The 25,525-nt window shown below is 31.3% G+C and overlaps 2 protein-coding genes across 3 annotated transcripts; both read right to left on the reverse strand.

Annotated features, from left to right (window-relative positions):
* Positions 1–1,656: 1,656 nt before the first annotated feature.
* Positions 1,657–4,147, reverse strand: LOC108730304 (uncharacterized). The gene is made up of 4 exons (XM_018459905.1): positions 3,945–4,147; positions 2,977–3,087; positions 2,770–2,892; positions 1,657–2,521 (listed from the first exon to the last, which is right to left on the reverse strand). The coding sequence occupies exons 1-4, from the start codon at positions 4,031–4,033 to the stop codon at positions 2,476–2,478; spliced, it is 369 nt and encodes a 122-aa protein (XP_018315407.1). The 5' UTR covers positions 4,034–4,147; the 3' UTR covers positions 1,657–2,475.
* A 9,628-nt stretch (positions 4,148–13,775) lies between these two features.
* LOC108730301 (uncharacterized) lies at positions 13,776–25,099 on the reverse strand. 2 transcript variants are annotated; one of them, XM_018459901.1, is made up of 4 exons: positions 24,753–25,099; positions 22,794–22,910; positions 14,635–14,754; positions 13,776–13,947 (listed from the first exon to the last, which is right to left on the reverse strand). In XM_018459901.1, exons 1-4 carry the CDS (start codon positions 24,845–24,847, stop codon positions 13,908–13,910), a joined length of 372 nt encoding a protein of 123 aa, XP_018315403.1. In that variant the 5' UTR covers positions 24,848–25,099; the 3' UTR covers positions 13,776–13,907. The 2 variants fall into 2 exon arrangements, with proteins under 2 accessions (XP_018315403.1, XP_018315402.1); XM_018459900.1 differs by having other exon boundaries at positions 14,631–14,754.
* Positions 25,100–25,525: the final 426 nt, after the last annotated feature.

The raw sequence follows: 25,525 nt of genomic DNA on the forward strand, positions 1-25,525 counted from the left end.
GTAGTGCTGTTAAAAAGATGAAGACAATAATAGAGATAAAATAAAAATATATACAATATAATTAGATGAGGCCAGATGAATGTTTTATACAGGAACCGAAATTGCTCGCAAACGGTTGACCGACTGATTGTTGGAAATTTCTGCACTTTCTAATAAATAAATTTATAAATTAGTCAGTTTGTTCTACAGCTAGTAAATGAATTAAGCAAGCAAAATATCATCTTAATAAAAGACTCACCGAAATGGCTACACAGTTTTGTTTCTCATGTTGTTAAAAAGATCAGCAATCCAAATAGAAAAAAAAATTAAAAAATTTTTAACAGTATTTTTAAAGCAATTATTTATAGGTACATATGTTAGAAGTATAATTTTAAAATAATTATTGATTTAAAAAAATGTAAATCTTTATTTTTTATATTGAAACAATTTTTATCTTTATATAACTTTTATAAATTCTCTTGACACTCTTTGTAGATCATTGTTTTAAAAATGTGTAAAAAATAAATTTAAAAATATCGAAACAATTATTACTGAGATTTTATATAATTAGTAAATATTTTGAAAATTAATAATTTTGAACAAGTCTTTAGTATGTACTTTTTATTATAAATGATAAGGATGAAATGGCTCTTAAAATATCTTAACTCGAATATAATTTAATTCTATTTTTCACAGTTTCAAAATACACAGTTTTAAAATAAATTAGTTTTTCGCGTTACGTATTCATTTAATTAGTGAACTATTCTTTCAGTTTATTGATATATTATTTAACTTATTGTCTTACGTATGACTCATACGCAATTGTGCAATATGCCTGGGAAAAAAATGTTATATAAATGGACATATTTTATATATAATTATATACAATTGTACATAAAATATGTCAATTTTTTAATATAATTATATATAATTTTATATAATTATATTATAATTATTTTTATTATTATATATATATATATAAAACATTTTTTCCCAAGCGCGTTTAGATCGAAGAACAGAAAGTTTAACGAAGCTTGCCAAGCGTATTACTATTTACATTTGTCTTTATTTTCAGATGGATCTACGAATTAAACAATTCTTTTGTTCATTTATTATGTAAAAGAAGAAAGTAATATTCATTTTGCTAATTTTTCATTTTTTAAGCAATACAATACGGAAAAGAAGATCAATATCCAGTATTCATAACTGATTTTTACATCTGAGACTTTCTTAGGTACAGTCTTAAGCTATCGTAAACTAATCATATTAAAGCCGTATCAGCGTTTTAAGGCATTACTTATGAATACTAGCTAAGGATTAGGTACAAGTGAGCGAGAAGCGCGCGCCGGTCTTGAGCGCCACATTGATCAGAGCGCTTACTCGTTAATTTTAATCTACTCTTCTGCAAAAACTATAATACTTATCGGACGCAACTTTACTAAAGAAAAATGTTTTTTTTTTAACAAAGTATCACGTCTTGCACTCCGCGGTCGTAAATTTTGAAACACATTGTATATAATGTATAATATATAATAAATAATAAGTAATAAATAATATATAATATATATATAATGTATAGTGTATAATATATAATATATAGATATAAATAATATATATAATACATTTATATCATATATAATATATTCGATCAAATTATATAATATCAACAGACTTGGATCTAAAGAATCTGTAATATTCTTCATACATCCCTACCCCAGTCGTTATACATCAATCTTTGTTTTGTAATTTTGCTAACTCCTAAAGTAATTATTTCGTAAAACAATTAAATGTGTCAAAGAATGTTCTCTTTATATACCAGGCTCATTCATCGTGATACGAAATGCACGCTTTCATTTTTCGGACGCTATCAGTCTACTCAACTGAAAATAAAATAAATTATAATAACGTCAAAAGCATGTAAATATTCATTAAACGATTGGAATTAATCTTTCACGATTAGACACATACTACAAATTATTAATGTAAAATATAAAAATTCTAATCTTTCTCTCTCTTTTATCTCAGAACGTAATCAACTCATTATTTTTTTAATGCAAATAGAAATAATTGCGAAATGTCGCGTGCGCGGTGATAAGAAACGGCACGAGCACCGCCGCGCCGTGCCGTCGTGAATCGAACAACCGCTGCGATGACTTTATCACTGATACAGCGACAGCGATAGCCTTGCGTTATTCTCGGAGTACAGATGACTTTCGAATTTACGATACATACAATTATCATAACTCATGATTTATACAAAATAGTGTGGCGCTAATGCCGCATATCATTGCAAAAAGACGTGATCTTCGTCACCATGTCCCTCATTTTTCGCATTCTTTCATCGAAGACGTTTTGTTACGAAGACGTAGATTATACAAAAAAGATTCGCAATCTGCGAGCGAAGTTCTTGTGTAATCCGTAATAATAAAATAAAATATTTACTTATAATTAGAGGATACACGCGATTTCCGATGTTTCGCTTTAATAGATACATTATTAACTCGGTGTAGTCTGATTCATCGTAAAACGTCTTCGCCGGCCACTGTAATTAATATCGTCGATTAGTTATACACAAATTCGAAAAATTATCACATGTGTGTATTTTATCAAATTAAAATATGAAATATAAAAATTATAGGAGAAAAACAATGTATAAATTAATATCATAAATACATTAATTCTTATTGTTATTGTTTCTATGTTTTCTCTCTCTCTCTCTGTCTTTCTCTGTCTTTTCACTTACTATGTTGATTATATGTGTATAGAGTTTTTAAATTAAATTCTTCTTACATTATCCTTGGATCTGGTTGTCCATGTCCAGATGTCGTAATAAGCGATTGAGAATAAAGTTTTGACAAACTCATTAGCGTCTCTAGCTCGGCTAGTCTTTGATCCGACAAACGTCTTTGTCGTCTGTAAACATACAGCCGATTATGTGGTTGATTTAGCGCGATTGAAAAAAAAAGAGTAGAAAGAAACTGATCTAAATCAACTCACAATTTAGTCGGAATCGGTAAGTTTCTCTGCTGAATGAGCGTTGAGATCGCTTTTGGTTCTGAGATATCTTCTAGCTTTGAAACACGTGATTCCAACATATTCAAGACCGACCTTACAAAATAGAAAAGAACAAAAATGAGCTATCAAATAAGATAATAATTCGCATATTTAAAAATGCGAAAAATGTTAATTTTTGCCTCTCATTAAAAAATTATAATTTATTAGAAACGTCTCTTTTATTACAAAACAATCGATTTATTTATACATATGTTGAAAAGGACCATCGTCAGCATAACGTAATAATGTCCAATACAGGGTGTTTCCAAATTAAATGGCAAAACTTCGGGAGCGTGTAGAGGAGTAAAAAACTAAGAAAAAAAGTCCTATAGACATATGCTCGTTTTTGCTCCGTTTCAGAGAAATCGAAAAAAAATGTTTACATTTCTTGCCATATCTAGCACCGACATATTTGATTACATTTTCCACTTTCTGTTATGAATTTGTCAGTCGCTCTTTGAAAGCCTTTAACAGTAGATGAATTTTGTCTTTTGCAATATGCCGCGTACGTATTCTAATAGTGAATATGCTGATATGGTTTTTGTATACGGTTTCTGCAACGGTAATGCTTTAAAGGCGGTGCGAGAATATGCACGACGATTTCCAAACAGAAGAGTGCCAAACCGAAGAGTGTTTATGTTGACATTTAATAGATTGCGAGAGACTGGATCATTTTCAATTCGACAAGAAAACAACCGATTTCAAGCAGCGTTACGAAGAGATTTGCAGGCAGGGAAAAGATTGTTCTGCAACGTATGTAACATAAGAAAATTTTGCGTGAGAGTCAAAAGAACAAAACGAAAGTCAATTCATTCGTTGAAACAAGACTGTGTACCAAAATATCGATTTCCCGACTTTCCATGATCAACTGGATATTTTTGCGAATATGCATGTATAAAATAAATGATTACCTGCCGTTGTCAACCGCAGGATGTCCACAGATAGATTTCGGCAGCGCGAGTGCCACGATGACGCAGATCGTCATCGACGAGTATCTCATTTCGAGTGTATTTCCGGTCAACGATGAGGGGAGAAATCTCAACGGGTGACGGAAGAGAAAACGTTTCTTTTAATGAGCTCAAACGATTAACACGATCTTTAAAAGCTTGCCCGGTTCGTTATGTGTGACTATTAAGTCAGAGTAGCAAACGTCATCGTATATATACGTGTCCCCCTCCTCATATCACGTGCGAGCATTAACGCTTTTACACCCGCCTTTGGATTGCTTCTGATCAAATTGCATCAAACTGAATCATTCCAGATACGAGAATCCCTTTAGCAACTTTCGTAAGATTCTATCTAATAGGATTTCGTATTATAAAAAAAATTTGTTGTTCAATGTGTTCCCTAAATTATTGTTAATAATAATGATTTATGTTAATTAAAGATTATATTAATCAAAGTTAATCAAAAATGATTATTTTAATCAAAGAAACGTATTTAGTTCCGGGTATCGCTGAACACATTTGGAAGGAAATTAAAAACTGTGACATGTGTTTTGTGTACTCTTTATTACTTTATATTAAAATTATTGCCGTTTATAATAACATACTATATATCAAATTTTAAGGAATTTGTCTTATTATTATATTTCCAATTCGCGGACACCATATTGGATTCAGCATTTTGAATTTTGAAATTTAAGTGATGGTTTAATTTGTAATCAACGACCTCGAAAACCCTCGAATATTGAAGGAATTATGAACACACTAAAAATGTTTGACAAAAAGTTTGTATAAATTTACAATTTTTGTTAATTAACAAATTGCAACATTAAAAAGCATGTAAATTTTCGCTATAGTACAGTAAATGAGTATCTTTAAAAAATTCATTGCAATCGGTATAAAATTCAACTGTCGAACGTTTTTTGATCATAAAAAGCGACTTTATGCCCACTGTGTGCTGTCGGAAAATCTACGTAATAACCGGATTTTCCAGTTCAGTCTAGTACGTCCTCTTCATCTTCTACGTAATATATTTAACTTTTTTTTATAGATGTCAAAGTGCATACGACGTACAAAATATTCATTTCTCATAGTTTGATTTAAGAAATACTGCGTATACAAATTCGATAACGATCCAGAAATTCTCATTAAGAAATAAATTAAACGCAATTGGCAATTTCGTAAAAATGAGAAAATGAACTTTTGACCTCATTTTGATATAAGATTTTAATTGGGCATGAATATATATAATTTATGCGCCTTATGATAATTATGTTTATTTAGAACTGCTCATCCAAATTATGCTGTGAGAAAATTATAACTTTAATTAGCTATGATAATTATAATTCATAATTTAAATATTATATATTATTTAAGATATAATTTTGTTTCAGGTATTAAATATATTTTTAATATATATAACCCTTGTGCAATATTTTTAAAAATATTTTTCTTCTTTTAATATCTCTTTTTTTATATTTCTCTTTAATATGCCTTTTATTTTAAATAATAAAATTTCTCGTTAAGATGAATATAATTTCAATATTTTTCTTATTTTATGTTGCAATATTATGAAATCGCGCTAATACGCTACATTGTCACTTTTGAATTTTTGCTCTAATCGCGGACTTTCGTTATACACAAATTAAACACCATTAGACGAATCACGCTATGTATCATTACGAAATCACTTTACTGCTCTTTACGATTTCTCATTTTTATTTCTTACTTCCGGCATTAATCTCTTATTACATTTCAATCATTAAATTTTATCGCGCGACGTAATAATACGGAAGCAAAGCTGATGTACAACAAATTTAGAACATTATGTGCCTAACGACGATATCTATATATATTATATTTTTCCGTGAACATTTTCTTCTTTTCAAATAAAAATTAATGCACACACACACAACGTATCTGTATATATTAATTATATGTCCAAAATTGAAAGTTTTTTTATTAGTATATTTTTTACGACGTAATAATTACTGAAGCTGGGAATATACAGGGTGTCCCAATAACTATTAGCACCTGAAATATCTTCGAATATATAAGGTCTAGAAAAAAATTTGTACAACCAAAATTGCACGATATGAAGGGGGCTATTATATGGCGATAATAATTTTTTCCTAAGTGGAGGCGCTTAGGAGATTTGAAGGTCAACTTAATTTTTTTAAATGGAATGAACCGTGCAATTTTGGTTGCACAAATTTTTATCTAGACCTTATACTATATATTCGAAGATATTTCAGGTGCTAATAGTTATTGGGACACCCTGTATATGTTAGTGTAACATGACGAAATCTGTGCGCAAGTGTGGTAACCTTGCAACATCAATAAAAATGGCGGCATTTTCTTATTTGAAAATGTAAGAACTACGCAAGAAGGAATGGATGCAGAAAAGATACGAATAAATTTCATAAACTTATTGCGATTAATTTCATCGATTTGAAGCGATGATGACGAAACTTAATACATTGGATGAGCGATTCATACTAAACGTTAATGAATCAAACGTGGAATAAAAAAATAATTGCGCGAATAGAAGAAGTAATTAATTAAAATGTTTTGGTGAAACTGTCAGTACTGAAAATCTATAATGTACATAATATAAACTATAGATTTTTAGTGCTGGCAGTAAATTTGAAACATAGCCAATATAGTTAAATATGATACATATGTACAGTCAGCAACTAAAAGGTTGCACTTTTTTTTAATAGGTTTCGGAATGCAGCCTATTCACCGAGCGATTGATTTTTGTTTATGAATCTATAAGTAATAACCAATCGCTCGGTAAGCAGACTGTATTTTAAGACTCATTGAAAAAAACGTGTTGCAACCTCTTTTTAGTTGCTGACTGTACGTCAGACCGGGTAGCTCGTTTGTTGCGAAACGCTCGTCAATTACGTTTGTCAAATAGCTTCGTATGTAAGTACCAGATAAATATCGGATGACCACGTTGGACGTTAACCGAAAGTTAAGCCGAATTTCATTTACAGTGAATTATCCCTGCTGCAAATTCTTACAAGAAAAATTCTTGTAAGATCTTCCAAGAAAATTTTCACGTACGAATTTCGGACAGGAACATACAAGATCGTATAGGAATATATCGCAAATGATACCTGTAAGTAAATCAAGAATCTTGCATGAATCTTACACCGATGTTACATGAATCTTATAAGCATGTTACATGAATCTTGCAAAAATATAACTGGAGTGTTATTATGAAAATATTACAAGAATACTATTGGAATTTTGTGTGATTTATTGCTCGTATCTCAGTAAATAAAATGGAATGGAACAAACAAGGATTGTTGAATGCGATTTAAAAGAATTCATTTTGGCTAAAAATTAATTCTTTTTACACAAATTGAATAACGGCTTTTCGACTAAATCAAACTTAATTTGGAAAGGAGTATAAAAAGCCTACGCCAGTTATTATAGCGAAATTAATTTATCAATTATAATTTATCAATTCATTAAGATTGTGATAATATACGTTTCGACCTTTTATTCAGTCATCTTTAGTATTCTAACAAATTTTTTAATTTTTTTTAATTCTTTTCCATTTCATATATTCAATCCAGTTTCTGTTCATTCAATAATTCCATTTCGTTTACTGAGATGATCGATACTTTTATTACTTTGGAACGATCATGTAAATAAATTATTTCTTAAGAGTATCTTATTAGGTTAAATTTAAGCTATTAAAATCTTTTCATTGCGATATAAATCGTCGTGTACGATTTATGCCAGATTCCTAAGGTCATTAAAAATTACTGGTGAGATTCATGTACAAATTATATAAGATTCTTATATGATCATGTACGTTCATTTAGTAATTTTGATTGATCACATACAACTCTTAAATTTTAAAATCTGGTACAAAAAACTTACAAGAATTTTTAACGGGAATGATTGGATCGCTAGATTTATTTCTATCATTGCGACTGCATTATCATTTCCTGTTTATATTTTTCCTTAGTGCTTTACTCGGAGGTGATCGAACGATCCAAGTGGAATGACCTGTGTCATTTTTAAATAATTTGTAATTATCTGTCTTTGCAGGAGAATAGAAATTAGTCTTCCGTTTAGTAATGTAGATATTAATTACTCCAGGTTGAATCACGTAGCATGTTGTTGCCTTTTCCTATATTATAAGTAGTACTAAGTACAATTGGCCCGACAGTTCCTCCTCGATAGGTTGTTACGAAGAGAAATCTCTCTCTCTCTCTCTCTTTCTCTCTCTCTCTCTCTCTCTCTCTCTCTTATTTTACTATACAGGGTGTCCTGCACACAACTACCGGATTATTTTTTAAGAACGTGCTCCTCAAATAATTTTAAGTCGAAAATCCTAATACGAAAATGTTAGTAATTAATCGATTTAACAATAAGTCTATAATATACCCTTTCTATAAAGTAAGGAAGTTCAAAAACACCAAACATAATTTCATTCTGAAAGTGAGAAAGATATATTCTTATGGAATTGCTTCGTTCCGGTAACAAAATATTCTATTTTTAATTATAAAAGATCTGAACATCATGAAAAACAGTTTTGTATCATTAAGGAGATGCTGGACTGACGGCCGAATTCCAAAGAATCGCTGATTAAATGCACACATACGATTTCGTGCACTACATCGATATCGTATATGCATACACTGAAAAAAAATATGCAGATTTTAAATAAATATTTACTCCAATAGTACTAACGAAATATTTATTTATAGTAAATAAATATTTATTCAAAATAAAACAGTTATGTTTAAATCGAATAAATATATGTTTACATTTAACAAATATTTCGTTAGTACTATTCGGTGGGCCCACTACGCATTAGTATACACGTACATACATATACATAACTTCGCCGAGCGAAGACGCTGAGGCGATGGACCGGCGTCGCGATCGGCGCCTCTCTGTTCGACGCGGAAAAAAACTGTTTGTTCTCAAGCCCATGGCACAAACAAAAACGTAAGGCCGTAACACGTAAAGCCCATGACACGTACAAAAATTTTAGTGGGAATCGTAAGGTCGCAAACAAATCGACCAATCACAATCAAAATTGAGATCTCGAGTTTTTAAACCCTCGAATGTGATTGGCCGATTTGCTTACGGCTTTACGATTACGACTAAAATTTTTGTACGTGTGATGGCTTTAAGATTGGATTCGGTACTGGCCTTACGGTCTCTACCGTGATTGGCCAATTCGCTTACTGATTATGTCTTACGGCCTTACGTTTTTGTATGTGCCATGGTCTTAAGCAGTAAAGAAATCGTAAGATTGGATTCGCTACTGGACTATTTTACGTTTTTGTATGTGTCATGGGCTTCACTCCGCATGCGACGGCGGCTGTAATTGGTACGCAACGTACTGATGAATTTTCCTATATAAAGAGCCCGATTCGAAGGGCTCCGTCAGAGATTAATACGCGTCGTGCGAGTACCGGACGTTGGGAGACCGGGTTCTCTTATCGTACGCGAACTAGTCGAGACCGAGTTCTCTGCTAGCATTATAAGATCGAGATTTTTTATACTACGAGGCCGAGTCCTCTTCCTACATAAACTGTAATCTCTTCCTATATAAACTGTAATAAGAATAATAAAGTGTTTTCAAATAATACGTGGAGTGAACTTCCCCGCATACGACACAACAATTAGGTTGGTATTATTCAGTACCAAACTTCGCGTGAATAAGTTTTCGCTTAAATAAGTGCTACAGTTTATTAAATGTTGAGACCGAGAATTAATTTATACACCTAATACATGTAATATTATTTGTAACAACAAATATAACGTACTGCTACAGCTCTATGTCAGCAACTTTAAGCATATCATTTCTTATATATCAGAAATATATTAATAATTAATATATTACTGCAATGTAATATAAACATCTTTTTACATCCCTGGCGGAAAAGTTTTACGAAAAACTACATAGATTGTACTACTATTATTATTTCTATTACACTAAAAAGTAATTTTACAAAAGAAAGAGAGATGCATAAATATGTATGGACATATTTCATATATGATTATATATGTTTATTAATATTTATGTATATTTATGTATATGTTATAGACTGCATTTTTAAATAATTGTTATGATTACATAATGTGATGAAGAAATATATCTTAATAGTTAATTTGTTTTTCAAAAGTACCCAAAATTATGTGATCCCTACTGAAAAAAATCACGTCACAAAGTTACATATCGTCTCCATAACCATGAAATATATCATTGTTTTTTCTACGTGTCCCCTAAGTTACTATATTACAGTTACAGTTTGCTTAAGGTATTGTTCTTCCATTTAATCTGTAATGCGACCGAAGCTTGTTTCATACGTACAAAGTATAAAGCTTTTATGTAAAGCAAATGTTACGTGTCGCCAGAAGCTGATAACAAAACTGTAATTTTCTAATTTTTCCCTCTCTGTTTTCGGTAATACGAAAAGATATCTTTTAATCGATTTTTCGCTTTGTCGAAAAGACAATCATAGAAAGATAAGGAAAAGATATCTTTCTTAAATTGTCTTTTCAACAAAAGTGAAATACGATAAAAATTTTACTATTAGAAACGTGCGTTCTATCTATTTTTATGCATTTTATCCTTTTTATTTTTATGTTCTCGATTCGTGATAAATTTTTCAAAATTTTTTAAAGATTTTTTTAAAACTTAACCTTTCACGAGATGTAAGAAAATTACGAATATTCCTGAACTTATAAATAATAGTGCACTACAAAATTCTTTTTTTTCCGTATAATTATACCTAAAATAATCTGTAAAAATCAAATTCATAGAATAAACAAATTTTGTCTGGATCTTGAATTAGCATTTGTTGAATGTTTTCGATCCAATGCCTTCTTCTTATTGTGTTTTTTTTTAGAAATTGGAGAATGTCATGATAATTTTCAAACAGCACTTTGTTATGGAACGCTATGAAAGCGGACGGGATACATTAAAAAACAAGAATAAATTGCATCAATAATTGATTAATTCTTTTTATTGCATTCATAATCGCGTATACATGTTTGTTCAAAGTAATCCGACGACGTTATTAGTAGAAAAGAAACATAAATGTTTCGATACAGCGAAAATCTTTTCAAAGTAATCGATTTACAAAATTTACGTCCTAAAAAATTCATGCATAATCGTTCCCACATCTAATAAATAAATAAATAAATAAATAGATAAATAAATAAATAAATAAATATACAATAAAAATAAGTATATAAGTAAAATAGTAAACATTATAAATAACGATAAATAGTAAATAGTAAGGAACGTAGACTCGCGAGACACAGCGCGAGTCAATTAATATTAATAATACCTAAAATAATCTCCAAAAATCAAACTTACAAAATAAATAAAATTCGTCTAGAGCTCGGATTAACAATATATTGAGATAATGTCGCATTAAACTTTACTCTCTTTCAATACGTCATTGTGATTGATCTCATAAATTAATACGTCTTTAATCTAACGTAAATTATAATCCTTCTATCAACATTGTACAAAGAGAAAAACTAAATAAGAATCATAAACGTACATGGCCGAGCCAGGAATGCAATACGTGCCGCTCGCATTACGACGTAAGAGCTTTAAGATCTGCGATTAAACGTTAACCTTGGTCCTTCGTATGTGCAGAAGAAGACGCAGAGCAAACATTAAGTTCGATGAATTGTCCGCAAAAATATTCGCTTTAATTCAAAGGAAACTCGCTAAAGTAAATTCGCAAGATTCTTTAGATGTTAGTTTCTCGTCACTCATGATAGTTTCATCATAAATGCGTTCGCAATTATAAACCGATTTGTAAATTGATTAGCGCAATTGTCTTCAAGCTCAATTATTCTTCGAAAAAAGAATCTATTCAAAATACAGTTCGATCGGTCATTACAAAAATTCCGCGTTGGATTTAGTCGTTTATAGTGGCGAAGGAAAATTATACGATGCAATTCTCTGTTGACAATTTATCTTAGAATTTTTCATAAAATTTTTATATTAGAGTTTTTTTACAATTCCTGTATAACTTTATAAGTCTTTAAAAAATTTCTTAGATTTTTTATATGTACTAAAACTTTTTGAAAGTACAGGAAATGTCTACATCTTTTCTAATATTCTTATGTGAATTCTGAAATATTCTAAAATATTCTAAGATTTCTCATTTCTATAATTTCTGAAGAAAACTTATAAAATTTAAAAAAGTTTAAGGCATTTTTCTCAGAAATTTTTATAAATTTAAAATATAACAATTTTTTAAAAATATGAGATATTATAAGAATTTTTTCACTAGAGTTGAGATTTAAGTGATGAGATTCAATTTTTTCGTAAAAATGAACCTGCAGATATTCCTCCTTGTCTCTCTTCAACGTCGTTTCATACGTTATATGTGATTGCGCATTTCACGCGGAGAAAATCGACGCGATAAAAAAAAATTGGTTAGAATAATTTTGTACTTTTTTTACGAAATTATCATTTAAACATTTCACACAACTATAGCAGCCGACTAAATCCGACGTGGTCGAGAAAAGCCACACTCAGAGAAAAACATATAGGTGATGCGGTAACTATAAAGGTGCAGATAACTATAAGTTTTAGTGTAAAATTAATGTACATATAGAGTTGAATAAACTATTTTATAGTTGCATTAATTATAAAAAAATAATTTACTCAACTATATATATATTGTGTACATTAATTCTCTATATATATATATAAAACTTGTATAGTTGTCATCTTATACGTGTAATTGCTATCACTATGTCCTTTTTTCTGAGTGCGGTAGAAATAATCATTTGTTTTTTTATGAGAAGGTCTAAATATTTCATATAATAAAAGTGATAACTGACTAAATGCGAACGAAAACTCGGGTAAATATCTTGAATTCGCTGGCAAGAAACATCCAAGCTGCATGTATCGAAAATGAATCTTACGAATTACATATTAGACGCGAATACTATAACGACGTTCACATGTAAAATACTGTTTTCTCGTTAAGCCTCAAATACTTAAATAAAGAACGCAGTCTGGATACGATCGTGCCGTTTTTCCCCCAAGGACACCGGCACTTTGCACAGTAATTTGCTGTACGTTTTCGTTATCTCCCGCTGTTGCCGTTTAAGTCTTAAGCACATTACGCGTGTAACGTACATTTTCTATGCTTGTCGATAGATTACTTATTTCCAGGGTTGGCAAACGTTACTTTTCAGTTACTTTGTCGTTACTTTTTATAGTAAACAATTTGATGACGATGTTGCAATTTTTTATGACGGTAACGCTAACTAACTAAACGCTAAGGTTGTACTAAGATTAGAAAAATCACTTTGAAAAGTAACTTGTCACTATTACGCGTTACACTGAAAAAATTATAACGAGTAACGCATAACGTTACTTTGTAAGAAGTAACGCGTTACACATTAGGAGTTATTTTTTTCAGTAACGAATGACTTTTTCAATCCATTACAAGTAACGACTAACTTTTCTAACTCTGATGTTAACATTACCGTCATAAAAAATTCACAATGTCATTACTAAATCGTTATTATAACAAGGTAACGATCAACAAAGTAACAGCGTTACAAGTATATATATAAAACGTGTTACTTGCCAACCCTGTTTATTTCTTAAGTAAGGCATAAATTAATAAGAAAATTGGAAGCTCTCGGATGGAGGCTATCCGTAATAGTACGCTGTCGACGGATCACGGCTGAGAGATCAAATTAAATGTGCGTGTATGCATGTATGTGTGTGTATATTTATGTGTGTATGTGTATGTATCTTTTTAATTATACTATACTTCCTCCTTCTCTCTTATTTCACTATCTCTTTCTCTTTTGTCTCTTGCACATTCCCCAGTTATTTGTCCTCCGCTTCTCTTTTCCTGACTTTCGCCTCATTCTCGAGCTACACCAGGGCTATGAATTAAATCAACTGATAGTCCTTTTGTTCCTCCCGCGAATCCTCCTTCTGCAATTAGAATAGAGGAAATAGAATTAGTTCCGATATTGAGACGACAGATTCGTAATTACGAACTAGGCGATACCGGGCAATTCTCGCAAATGTATTACTGTGATAGCGTCATCGAGTCCTTCTGCTTGTAGATTTACATACACTGTTAGCCAAATATTTGAGGTCATATGCAAAATGTAAGAGTATATTGCAATAAAAACACTACTTAAAATTAACTTACATCTTACGTTTAATACGCTTACTTATTATCTATCTATGTGAACAGAAGAGAAAAATAGATAACCTAATGAACAGAATAGGAACGAAATGAGAGCATTCCACGTTATGTCTCGGAAACTTCGTGTCAGAAGATCACTAATTACGCTCAGCAATTCATTAGATTTTAACACGCACTGCTGGTTCGACCGATCTTTCTTTGTCGTAAAATATTATTCACTCAAGCGGACATGATAAACGATCACGGAGGAAACCGTCACATGTATTCAAAAGTGTTACGGGCCGTTACGGCATCTCGCGTGAAACGCGTCCTCGAAAATTAAATGTGTGATAACGTCGGCTCTACGTGCTTATTATCACATAAAAATTTCGTAATTACGACATTGTGCGAAACAAGTGCGATAAACAGATTGCATATAGATATACTATACGCATCAATTTCAATTATATCATCTTGCACTCACCCACGTTAAGGGACGATTCTGATCAGATTGGTCTACGGTTGATTCCGAGCCTTGAGTAACCAGTAATAGGAAATGTTGCAATTTTCGAAGATTGTCCTCCGAGATGGATCTCCGTTTACGGCCTCTATACAATAATAAAAATAATAATGGTTAAATCATCGATCCATCGAACATGGAATGTTAATCGAGTATCATCTTATGATAAGTAATTTTATACACGAGAAAAAATATATTAACAGCATTACTACATACATAATTAATAGCAATCTAATTTGAAATAATTCAATAATAGTAATAATAAAACGAATACACATATCAACACGTATTAATGAAATAAATACAGTGACAAATACTTTTATTTTAATAAAATGCTATTTGTTTCATTATTAAATTAACAAAACCATTTTCAGTTAAAGTAATGCTATTATAACATTATTTTTCTGTGCATTAATTATATCAATTTATCACTATTACTTATATTATTATTATTTTTACTTATATATTAAATATATTTGTGCTCGATTTTTTATATTATCTATACACACACGCACGCACGCACGATACTGATGCTTCACTTTAAGGTGTTTTCTAATATCTTATTTGTGTACATAAAATTTCTTTTATCTTCTACATCTAAATGAAGTTATAATTATTATTATAATTATTAATTTGTGACAAATAATCTGTACAGTTTGAATTATTATGATGGCAATAATTTTTATGCTCTTTGATAACATTGCTTGATAAAAAATGATTTTTTTTTTTCGAACAATAGAACAAGAGTCATTTTTAAATTTGTTGGAGGTCACTCGGGATCATGATCTTGAATATATGTTAAGATCATTGAAAACATGTGAAGTCGGCCTTAATATGCATAATTATCGAATTTTTTAGTGTTGGCTACGGTTAATAAGATTGTCTTAACGCCGAGACATTATTGTATCTCCAGACATTCATATGTTAAATATAAGTACTATTATAGAAAAGCTATTAATTAAGTTATTGACGATTTAACAAATAGCTTTACAACTATATTTATTTAAATTTAAGAATATTTTAGGTTGTTGAATACGATGTCAAAATTAATAAATTTAAAATTATGGATTCAATATGACGGGTGTCAAAACTTGAAAATGTCCGTATTGTTACAAAATGTATAGATGTCATAACTTTGAATTTGTCAATTTTAACATCGGTTTCTTATTCAGCAAACCTTTATGTTTAATTAAACATAATTGAAAGTTATTTGATAATTCGTCAATGACCTAATTCACTTTTCTGCATAGACTCTACATTTAATATCTTATTAAATATAGCTGACTAAAACTAAAAAAATCCTTTTTATATCATAGTCATAATTACATATCATAATTATAATATGACAAAATATACAAAAATAGTCCTTTTTGCAATTTTAAATGCAAATTCGTGAAAATTGTGACGCGATGGAATAATTTGGAAACCGGATTCGTATTCAGCGTCTAAATAACTACAGGAAATGATTAGTCTCGTTCAGGTATTTCTTTTTATCAAATCAAACAATATAATATATATACAAGTCGCTTAAGGACGTTTTGACTACAATATCAGTTAAAAGTATCAGTTAAACAATCAGTCAAAATAAATTAATATCAGCCAATTGGCGAATATCTTCTGAACTTCTGAAATCGACTGACAAATCGAAACGACAAATAATTTGGCTTATAATGATTTTATGCATCAAAATATTTTTCTGTAATTTTAGGTCAGTAACTTTTAAACAATAAGTGAATCCAAATAAATTTTTGCACAAATATTTATCATTGTTTGATCAGTATATATTTAAAATTTGATTTAATTCTTAATGTTACTTCCTCATCAAATTTACAAATAAATACTATAAAACACTTTACATAAGAATCAAGATTAATAAAAAAATTAAATAACTTTTAAACCAATAAAAGAATTGTGTTCAAATTTTACACAGATATTAGACATAATAAAATAATCTATGAAATTTTTATATTTTTAATAATATTAAGTTCTGAGATATGTGACTCATACATCCTTAAATTTTTGTTAATATTGAATTTTATTTTGCCACGTTCCAGGTAAATTCGCACGATCAGGCTGAACGTTTAAGCTAAATAAATTCGCACAATCATGCTGAATGTTTGCGCCCAAAGGGGAAGAGAGATAACGCCATCCAGCTCAACAGTCATGCAATACTCATGCAATACTCATGCAATCGCTGAGAAATCCACCAAGTAATAATAACTAATGAGTTTTATCGTTAGCGAATGGTTGTTACACAAACATAATTTACAATGTCCCGACAATATCTATCATCTCACAATTACCAAGTATGACAATATCTATCATCTCACAATTTGTTTATTGAAGCTCAATTAATTGCTTTCTCGATAATGTCGTCGCCCAGATATGCGAAAAAAAGTCTCATACAATAATGGATGACTATTAACGAGAAAAAGATTATGAGAAGAAGAATCACGCTCGTAGCTCGAGGTATTTTTAAATTTCGTATCAATTTCTCGCAGTATCATATTCACTGTCTGCCACGCAGATCGTCCAGCGGTATAAATCGCGGTTGCTTTACATTCGTGAGATTTTTTTTTTTATAATTCACGCGCAAAAGTTCGGGATTCCCAATAGAAATGCAAAATTCATGTTTTTTTCCGCAAACATCGAATTTAACTATCATGTAACATATATATATATATAATACAATAGATATAAGTACACTGTTAAAGTTGTACACTGTTCATAGTATCTTTTACTCAATTTGAATTATTCTTAAGACTTGCGTACATGATATTAAAAATCGCTCCGAGATCTCCCACAGACAGATAATTAATAAATTACACTTGAATAATTCGATCACATGACTAATACAATTGGTCAATTCTTTCTCCGAGCATGGACACAAGGCTTTAATCATTTCTATATATGTACATCGCTTCTGCTCTTACTCAATATATCGCTAATCTAATTAAAACAATAAAGTTAAACAATTCAATTCAAGAAATTGTATTAAATTTGATTGTATCAAACGTAATTTATTATTTACTAAGTGTATAGAGTATGTATGTACCTTGAACTATTTCATTTAGTATATTCTGTGACGTAACGTTTTTCATCCGTCACTGTTTCGCGAATAAGTCGAATGAATCTTGCGTCCTTCCGACTTGTGAAGACGAATGTATTTGCGTACGAGCATCGATTTTCGTGCGTCGTTTTAATTTCTTTAATTATGTAACCTTTTTGTAAGAATTTTGACTAGCGATAATAGACACGAGGATCGGTGGCTGTATTCTTGAATGTATTGAGCTGTCTCACCCGGTCGCGAAGAAGAGGACCACAGAGGAAGATTGTTACCGAAGAGGTCCCGGAATATTTCCAGTGGCAGGGAAGCGCAAGTCGTATTTTTCCTATTTACATCCGCTGTTTGCGCCCTTCTAATGCCGGCTCTTACAGAGAAAATTTAATGGATACCGGAGCTTTAGAGCGGGAGCTTCTTACATGGAAAAGCGGGACCCGTGCAGAAAGAACTACACGAAAGCACAGTGGAACAGCGAGCTGAAATAGTCTGCAAGATCTGCCAGACAAACCACGGCGATTCAAGGCTCCGTCAATGATCCATATCACATATGGCTGTCACCCACCGGAAACCTGAATAATTTGCAACCTTTTTCGAATTTGCTGCTACAATTTATTGCAACGCAACAAGGCATCTTGAAATTTAAATTTTCTTTGTCACGTGTTTGTCACTAATCGTACTATTACTTATCAATCGAGTGGAACCAAAATGGTGGATGAGAATACCTACATCTCTAGTGCCTTATTATCGGCCATCAGGCGCTGGGATGGTCCCCAAAAAAAAACACAGTCTTGAAGGATTTCGCGTACTCCCTGTTGAGAATAAGGAGATCTTGCGTTGTGGCACGAGAGGATCTGGATAAGATAGGACGCAGGATCTTGTGCGCTATCGGGAGAGCGAGAACGACGGCTATCGGAGTGACAGAGGAGGAGAACGTACTGGTGAGACAAGTGTTAAAATATTGTAAGGCCGCCGATTCCCAACATTGCGAGATTGGGCGAATCGCATGGCACGAGTTCGAAGTTAGCGCGAGTAATGAATAATTTGGATGTCGTGTACCGTTTGCCTAGATCGCCACGAATATTGCAGGGTATTCTCGCGGTATGCTTGTTGACCTCTCGCCACAGCCAAATCATCGTGTGTCGTTTTTTGCGTGTAATTGTTTGTTCAGTTATCATCTGGCTTAATGCGCTTCGAGCTATAATTTTCATGGATTTTTCGTTGTCGGAACAATTAGTTGCCGCTGAATAATTTCGCGTTAAAATCCAAATATCATCTGTACGCGATTTTGCCGGTGTATTCCGTGAACTTTATCGTGAACTTTAGTAATTAGTTCGATCGGTGAATTGAAATCTATTTTAGCGATAATTGTACCTCTGCATCGAAAGATCAAATTATTCCACCCATGCAAGCTCATATTAAGTCCGAACGTTCGTTTTGTTAACGCATGTAGAGTATTCGACAGAGCTGGCAAAAATCAGGATTTTTCATATTAAATCCAACCCACTGGTTAAAACCATAGTAATTTTCCAGTCAAGGCAAATAATCCCCTCACTTCAATTTCGATGAAATTATGCTCATTTGAAGCGTTTTTTTACGAAATGAAAGAATTTGGCAGAAAAAAATATTTAAATATACTCTGCAGTTTGTCCAGCGAAACGAATGGATATTTTAGTTAATGATAATAAATGCAATCAAATAAATAATGATAATGGCACTAAAAAAGAATTTTACATTTTATGGCAATAAATCTCTTTAGCTACCCAACTATATCAACAAGTGTAGAGAGAATTTTCTCTACATTTAGTCATGTTTGGAGTTAGTTAAGAAATTCAATAAGCTCCAGAAAAAATTGACAAGCTCGTTAAGATTTATAGATATGCAAATATTATAAATAAACATCCTTAAGTTTTAATAAAAATATTTTAAAAAATTTTTTATATATTTTATATGTACTGTAACATTTTTATTTTATATATTATATAATATAAATAACATAAAAAAATGTCATCCTTATAAAGAAAAGTATTAAATATAAGTAATATGAACAAATAATTTTCGTTTTCTATGATTTACAATCATATTACTTTTATTTACATTTTTTTAGGGTTTAATAATAGTGAATAGTGAATTAAGAGTAGTGAAACCCGTTTGTGGATTTCAATATGGGTTTTTCACTTTGGTTAAAACCGGTTTAACTAGATCAGACAAAATTTTGCTAGCCCTGATATTCGACAAAATACGTGAGATGGCTGCTATATCTGGTAGTCCACGGTTAATCTGTGTTCCTTAAGGTACTGCTGAAGTGGCAAATATAATTGTTATTTCTCTTTATTATTAATTCGTATGTGAATCTTGTATTTTTTTTTCGTTCGACCTCCGACTTATTTCCGCTCCGAGGGAACCATCCCCGTCTATCAATTCTGTGGCTAAGCAATCAGATTTCACGTCGCAATAAAAAATAGTCGAGAATTGTTTGAGTTAAAGTATTGAGTTAAAGTAATGAAAAGTGGGAAACACTCTCTCGTGCCTGGCGCCCAACTAGAGTTCAGAGGAATGTTATAATAATCTGGGATAAATGTCAACCGATCTATTGAGAATCGAGATAAGATTGTGGGGGTTACCAAGTGGAAATCATACGAAAACGCGATGAAGTTGTATACGAACTGTGACCGTGCTCGCGAGTACGGTCATAGTTCGTATACATTATTTGGTATTCTCCAATATTTCAGCTGTATGATCACGCAACACTCGAAGGCGTGAGATCGAAAAGTCAAGTTTCGAGTATCAGCTTGTCAATCGACGAGCAGCGTACACGGTGTGATGCGATCGCTCGACAATATTCATGTTCCTTGCTAATTACATATGCGACGTTGAATATCATTGACATCGTAAATATCATCAATTAATTCACGCGCAATTACGACGCAGAGAGAACAGTGCGATATATCACAGTGCCACAAGGTCCCTTTTCACAGAAACGACGCGAGTGGGAACAGCATCTGGATAGGAATTTATTCACGAAGCATTGAAAGAGAAGTAACCTAGTTAGAGATTCCATTTACCACCGTTACGTTCTTCTCATCTTCATTCGTCACGATCACAGCTTCTCCTTATTCTTTTTCTCTTTTCTTTTTCTTTTACCGGTTGTCTCTCGATGCAATTATGTTATTCAGTAGACGTCGTTGCATTACAATTTGTAAACGTATTTGTCAAAGTGCTTCGTTGTCTCTTTTTTCAATTTTTCCTGTTAAAATCGATAGCACGCGTATCAATGTCGCAAGATATGAATGAGATTATTACTAATTCAACTACCAACCAAAAACTTTATTGTCGTAGCGCTCTGTGCGCTGTAACGTTATTTTCTACAGAGCTTGAAATATTTCTCTAAGAATACTAAAGAATACTTTTCTAAGAACCTATACAACAGACCTTTAAGAAACATTTTAAAGATGTTCAAAGGATATCCTCTGAACGTCTTAAGAACGCTCCCAGATTATCTCTCGTATGCTGGGGAAATGAGAATATTGAACATTCAAAGCATTATTCGTTTTGCATTAATTTTTTTAATATGAGAGTTAGAAGCGACTTTTCTTCTGTCATTTGTTCTTTCATTCCTTGTTTCAGTTCTATATTTTATGTAGTCTTTTAGCTGCCATATTGTATACAAGTTACTTAAAGATTTGAAGAATTTAAGAAGCAACAAGTACAACTGCGATAGATGAAATCTTTAATGGCACACATTAAGTAAACTTTTAGTAAAACATTATTACGTACATTTCTTGCTCCGATTATGTTCTATACATTGCATGGGTGCTAGGTTATATACACTCAGATCAACTTTTCAATTCATTTCTCTTGTAAGCTTCAAAATCATAATTTGAAGGTCTCATTACATTCTTATACATTATTCAAATGTGGGAAAGTATTTTTTGTTTAAATATATATATGCTTGAACTCATTTATACGTATGTAAGAAAGAATAAATGATCTACGTGATAACAGAAAACTGTAATTTACAATTTTTTGGGTTTTTTTATACATATAATTTGTAGTTTTCCTAGCTATTTGTGTTTTTTTCTTTTATTCTAGAAAAGGATTTTTTATTTTGTAGAAGAAAAACGAAATGAATAAAAAACTGCGCGTTTCGTCGGTAATTTCAGCATCCCCTTAAGAAAAAGTTTCACGTGTAAACATTTGCTTATGTTGGAAATATACGTGAAAAATTAATAAAATTAATATAACTCTCTTATCGCGACACAACCATTTTCTTGCCATACAATTATCAATTATAATTAATCTTGTTTATGATGGCGCATAAAAATAAAAGTTGGTGAATTTCAGTAAATAGACAACTTTATACAGTGATAAAATTTGTGAATAAATCAGTATTATTAAAAAAGGATAATGTCCTTTTTGCAAAAACAATTTTTATAAATTCATCTCACATGAACAATAACATAAGAATATATAAACATTTTAACTTTTCTATCAGTTCATCTTCAGTATCGTTCACAATATGAAATTGAAATTTAAAATGAAATTAAATTTATTTCTATTGAAAGATATCAACTAATAAAAATATATAGTTATAAGTCGCTTATGTTTCGTTACAGCATGTTAATTAGATTTTTTAGACATTGAGTACAGATAATTTTAATTTTACTATCAACAGCATTTTTCGTAAAATAAGTGTGAATGAAAGTTCTGCGTATAAGTAATTACGTTTAAGAATGTATCTAAAAAAATTAATGACATAATTCTTATCGTAACGTGATTAATTTCCTGGCGATTATCATTTAATCTTGTCTGCGTGACGCAGACGAAATTAAATGATAGCCACAATTAATTATTGGCGAATTTCAGCAAATGGATGATTTTAATCTTAGAATTTTATTAGTAGCATTTTTTTACTGCATTAAATGTGTTTAAGAGAAAGTTCTGCATGTAAGCGAATGCACTTAGGAATATACTTAGAAAAATTAATAAAAATGAACGGTATATAAATAGAAAATTGATTAATTAGATTATTATACTGTTCAAAACAAATTAAAAAATAAACTTACAATATAGCTGGGTTCACTCTTCCATATCCTACGGGAACCAAGACGCCCTTCACATTTCGCAGCGCCATAAGTGTCTCGAGTTCGGCGAGTCTTTGATCAGAAAGACGTTTCTGCCGACTGCAATAAATCAAAAATTTTATAAAATATTCCAATAAGAAAATTCCAGGAAAATGTCAATATACATGAAGTCATTACTTTCTTTGAAGATTACTTTTCATGGAAATCCCAATTCGCGTGTGATCGTCAACAATCGATTATAACTAAGACAATTTTATTTAATCTTGACACATTGAAGAAAAAAGGATGTACCCGTTAATATCCGCACTAATCTTAAGTATGCGACGCACAATAGACCAGAATCGATTCTAGCCGGTCAAAAGTAAAAAAAAATAAATTATTGCATTTTTTGTTGTATATGATTAAATTAGCTTCTAATATAAATGAAAATATACAGTATAAACATTTAAAAAAATTTTTTTAAATAATTGAAATAATTAGGAACAAATATTCGCTATGGTTATAAGATAATTTATAGCTAGATAAGCTAATTTAATCGTTTACAACAAAAATGGCACTTTATTTTTTTACTTTTATACTACGTATAACCATCGTATGCAGTTTTCAAAAAAGAAGTCAGTCACTTTGTTTCCGTGGACAGAAATTAAAATCGTTGGGATCTCAATCTATTACACTCCGCATTATTTTCCGTATTGCTCTATATATCTATGTGAAATTATTTGCACAGCCAATCGTTATTACGCGATAACGAAACAAAATGAGATCGTATTATTTCAAATAAATCCAATTTTATGCTAGAAACGAAGTGATATCAATCGAACAAAAGTAATTGACGACGTAAAAGCCAAATCGACGTTGAATTTGAATTTCGTCGATCGCGAAGAAATCGGGATATCGCAATAATTTCACGAATTGCCTCACGACATTCCGAACGACACGATCTTATGCGACTGTTCGATAGTTGAATGTACAATCCGCCTTAGAATTTCAATCTAATTTGATTTTCATCCGTCTGTACTTTAGAAGAAGATTTAAGATAAACATATAGTGCAATAAAGACCAAGATTAAATGAACTTAATATTGAAGAAGACGTTGGAAAGACGATAATCGAAAAGGTAAGAAAATAGTATCAATCGCATTTAGTGAAAAACTATAAAGGTAACAACACCATACAAGTTTTATGTGTATATTAATTTATTCAATTATACTATATAATTGTTGCTGGAAGTTCATGTCATGATAAGAATTATATGTATTATTCATTTTTCAGATGTATGTTTCATAAACGCGCGTAATCACTTAATTTTAAATATAAAACTAATATAGTTGTCATCTTTATAGTTGTCATTACTACATGAAAAAAAGATGTGTTGCTGAAGTCTAAAAAAGAAAATCTATACGGAGAGAATTTTCTTTTAAAATTTACCCTGAAAATATAGTAGTTGTGGTACAATACAATATTATAAAGATTTTTACCATGCACTTCAGTAAAATAAATCAAACTTATTTTATACTTTATTGCAGTTTTATTAATGAATGAGGGAGATTTACATTAAAATTCTTCGAAATACAATGTTATCCCACTATCATATTTTCAGGGTAAACTCTAAGAAAAAGTTCTCTCAGTGTAGAAATTTAATTGATACAGATTTGAAAATAATTATGTTGAATTACTGAAATAAAAATAATTATATAGAACATTCAAGTATAATGAGCTGCAAAAAGTTTTGATATTCCAGGAACCGAGTTGTGCATTCTATATTATATTTTAATGATAATGGTCCAGATTCACACGTTTTCAGATCTATCTAGCCAAATTTTTAGATACTTTAGCAAAATTGTTCTCTCTATGTATGTCTTTCTCTAAGTATGAAATAAGATAGAATTGAAAAAAGACAAGAAGCAAATGTTCAGGAAGGGCTGCAAAAAAAGAAAAGTACCTTAGAAGCCACTGTGGCGGCCTGGCGTGCGCCGTCTCCGAGAGCAGAGTCACGAGCAGAACGCATACAATCGGCGTGCTGACTGATAGATTCATCTTCGCGCGCACCACAATCAATTTGTGTGAAACGAGCGAGAGCTAATTAAAGATAATCGCCTACGTTTATACCACGAGTAATTTAGTTCTGACACCGATTGTCACACACTTGTTGCCTCTTCCCTCTCTATATCTTGCACGTTTCGTATATAATATCGAGAGGATAATTTCTTTATGTCTTTTCTGTCACTGATACAGACTTCTAATCTCTCGATACAATCGCGTATACCCGCTCTTTCTTCTTGCGTCGATTTTGCCTCCTGATGAACTGTAGCTAGTCTCGACTGCATCGAGAATATATACCCGCGTTACCGCCCTCTCTATCCCCACGCTGTCGTCGCCAACGACAAGATCGTCTCCCACCTCCACTTCATCGGTACGGATCCACCCTTGCTTTTTACGCAATATATCTATTCACGGTCCCCTTTTCTAAATTTGAATCTACTTTCTTTACCTCCCTAGCAAAAATGTATAATTCTTTTTTTTTTATTGCGACGCACGTCATATCAAGTAACGCGGTAGTGGTGATTTCAATATTGAAAATGACGTACTAAAGTATACAAAGTAAGTATACAACAGGTACTAATAAATTATTTCAATATGGAAAGATGCAATTGGCCTCAAAATGCTAAAAAATTAAATGCCATTCGTATTCTTTGAACAAACAAAATAAAATAT

The sequence above is a fragment of the Mycetomoellerius zeteki genome, unplaced genomic scaffold, assembly GCF_001594055.1.
Source record: "Mycetomoellerius zeteki isolate Tzet28-1 unplaced genomic scaffold, Tzet1.0 scaffold89, whole genome shotgun sequence".
Taxonomy (NCBI): Eukaryota; Metazoa; Arthropoda; class Insecta; order Hymenoptera; family Formicidae; genus Mycetomoellerius; species Mycetomoellerius zeteki.

Excerpts from the sequence above, each read along its gene's own strand:
- LOC108730301 (XM_018459900.1), bottom strand. The coding sequence starts at position 24,847 with ATGAATCTATCAGTCAGCACGCCGATTGTATGCGTTCTGCTCGTGACT. Across the intron at positions 22,911-24,752 it reads CCGCCACAGTGGCTTCTAAG|TCGGCAGAAACGTCTTTCTG; the intron begins GTACTTTTCTTT and ends GATTTATTGCAG. Across the intron at positions 14,755-22,793 it reads AGAGTGAACCCAGCTATATT|AGGCCGTAAACGGAGATCCA; the intron begins GTAAGTTTATTT and ends ATTATTGTATAG.
- LOC108730304 (XM_018459905.1), bottom strand. The coding sequence starts at position 4,033 with ATGAGATACTCGTCGATGACGATCTGCGTCATCGTGGCACTCGCGCTG. Across the intron at positions 2,893-2,976 it reads TTACCGATTCCGACTAAATT|ACGACAAAGACGTTTGTCGG; the intron begins GTGAGTTGATTT and ends GTATGTTTACAG. Across the intron at positions 2,522-2,769 it reads CAACCAGATCCAAGGATAAT|TGGCCGGCGAAGACGTTTTA; the intron begins GTAAGAAGAATT and ends TATTAATTACAG.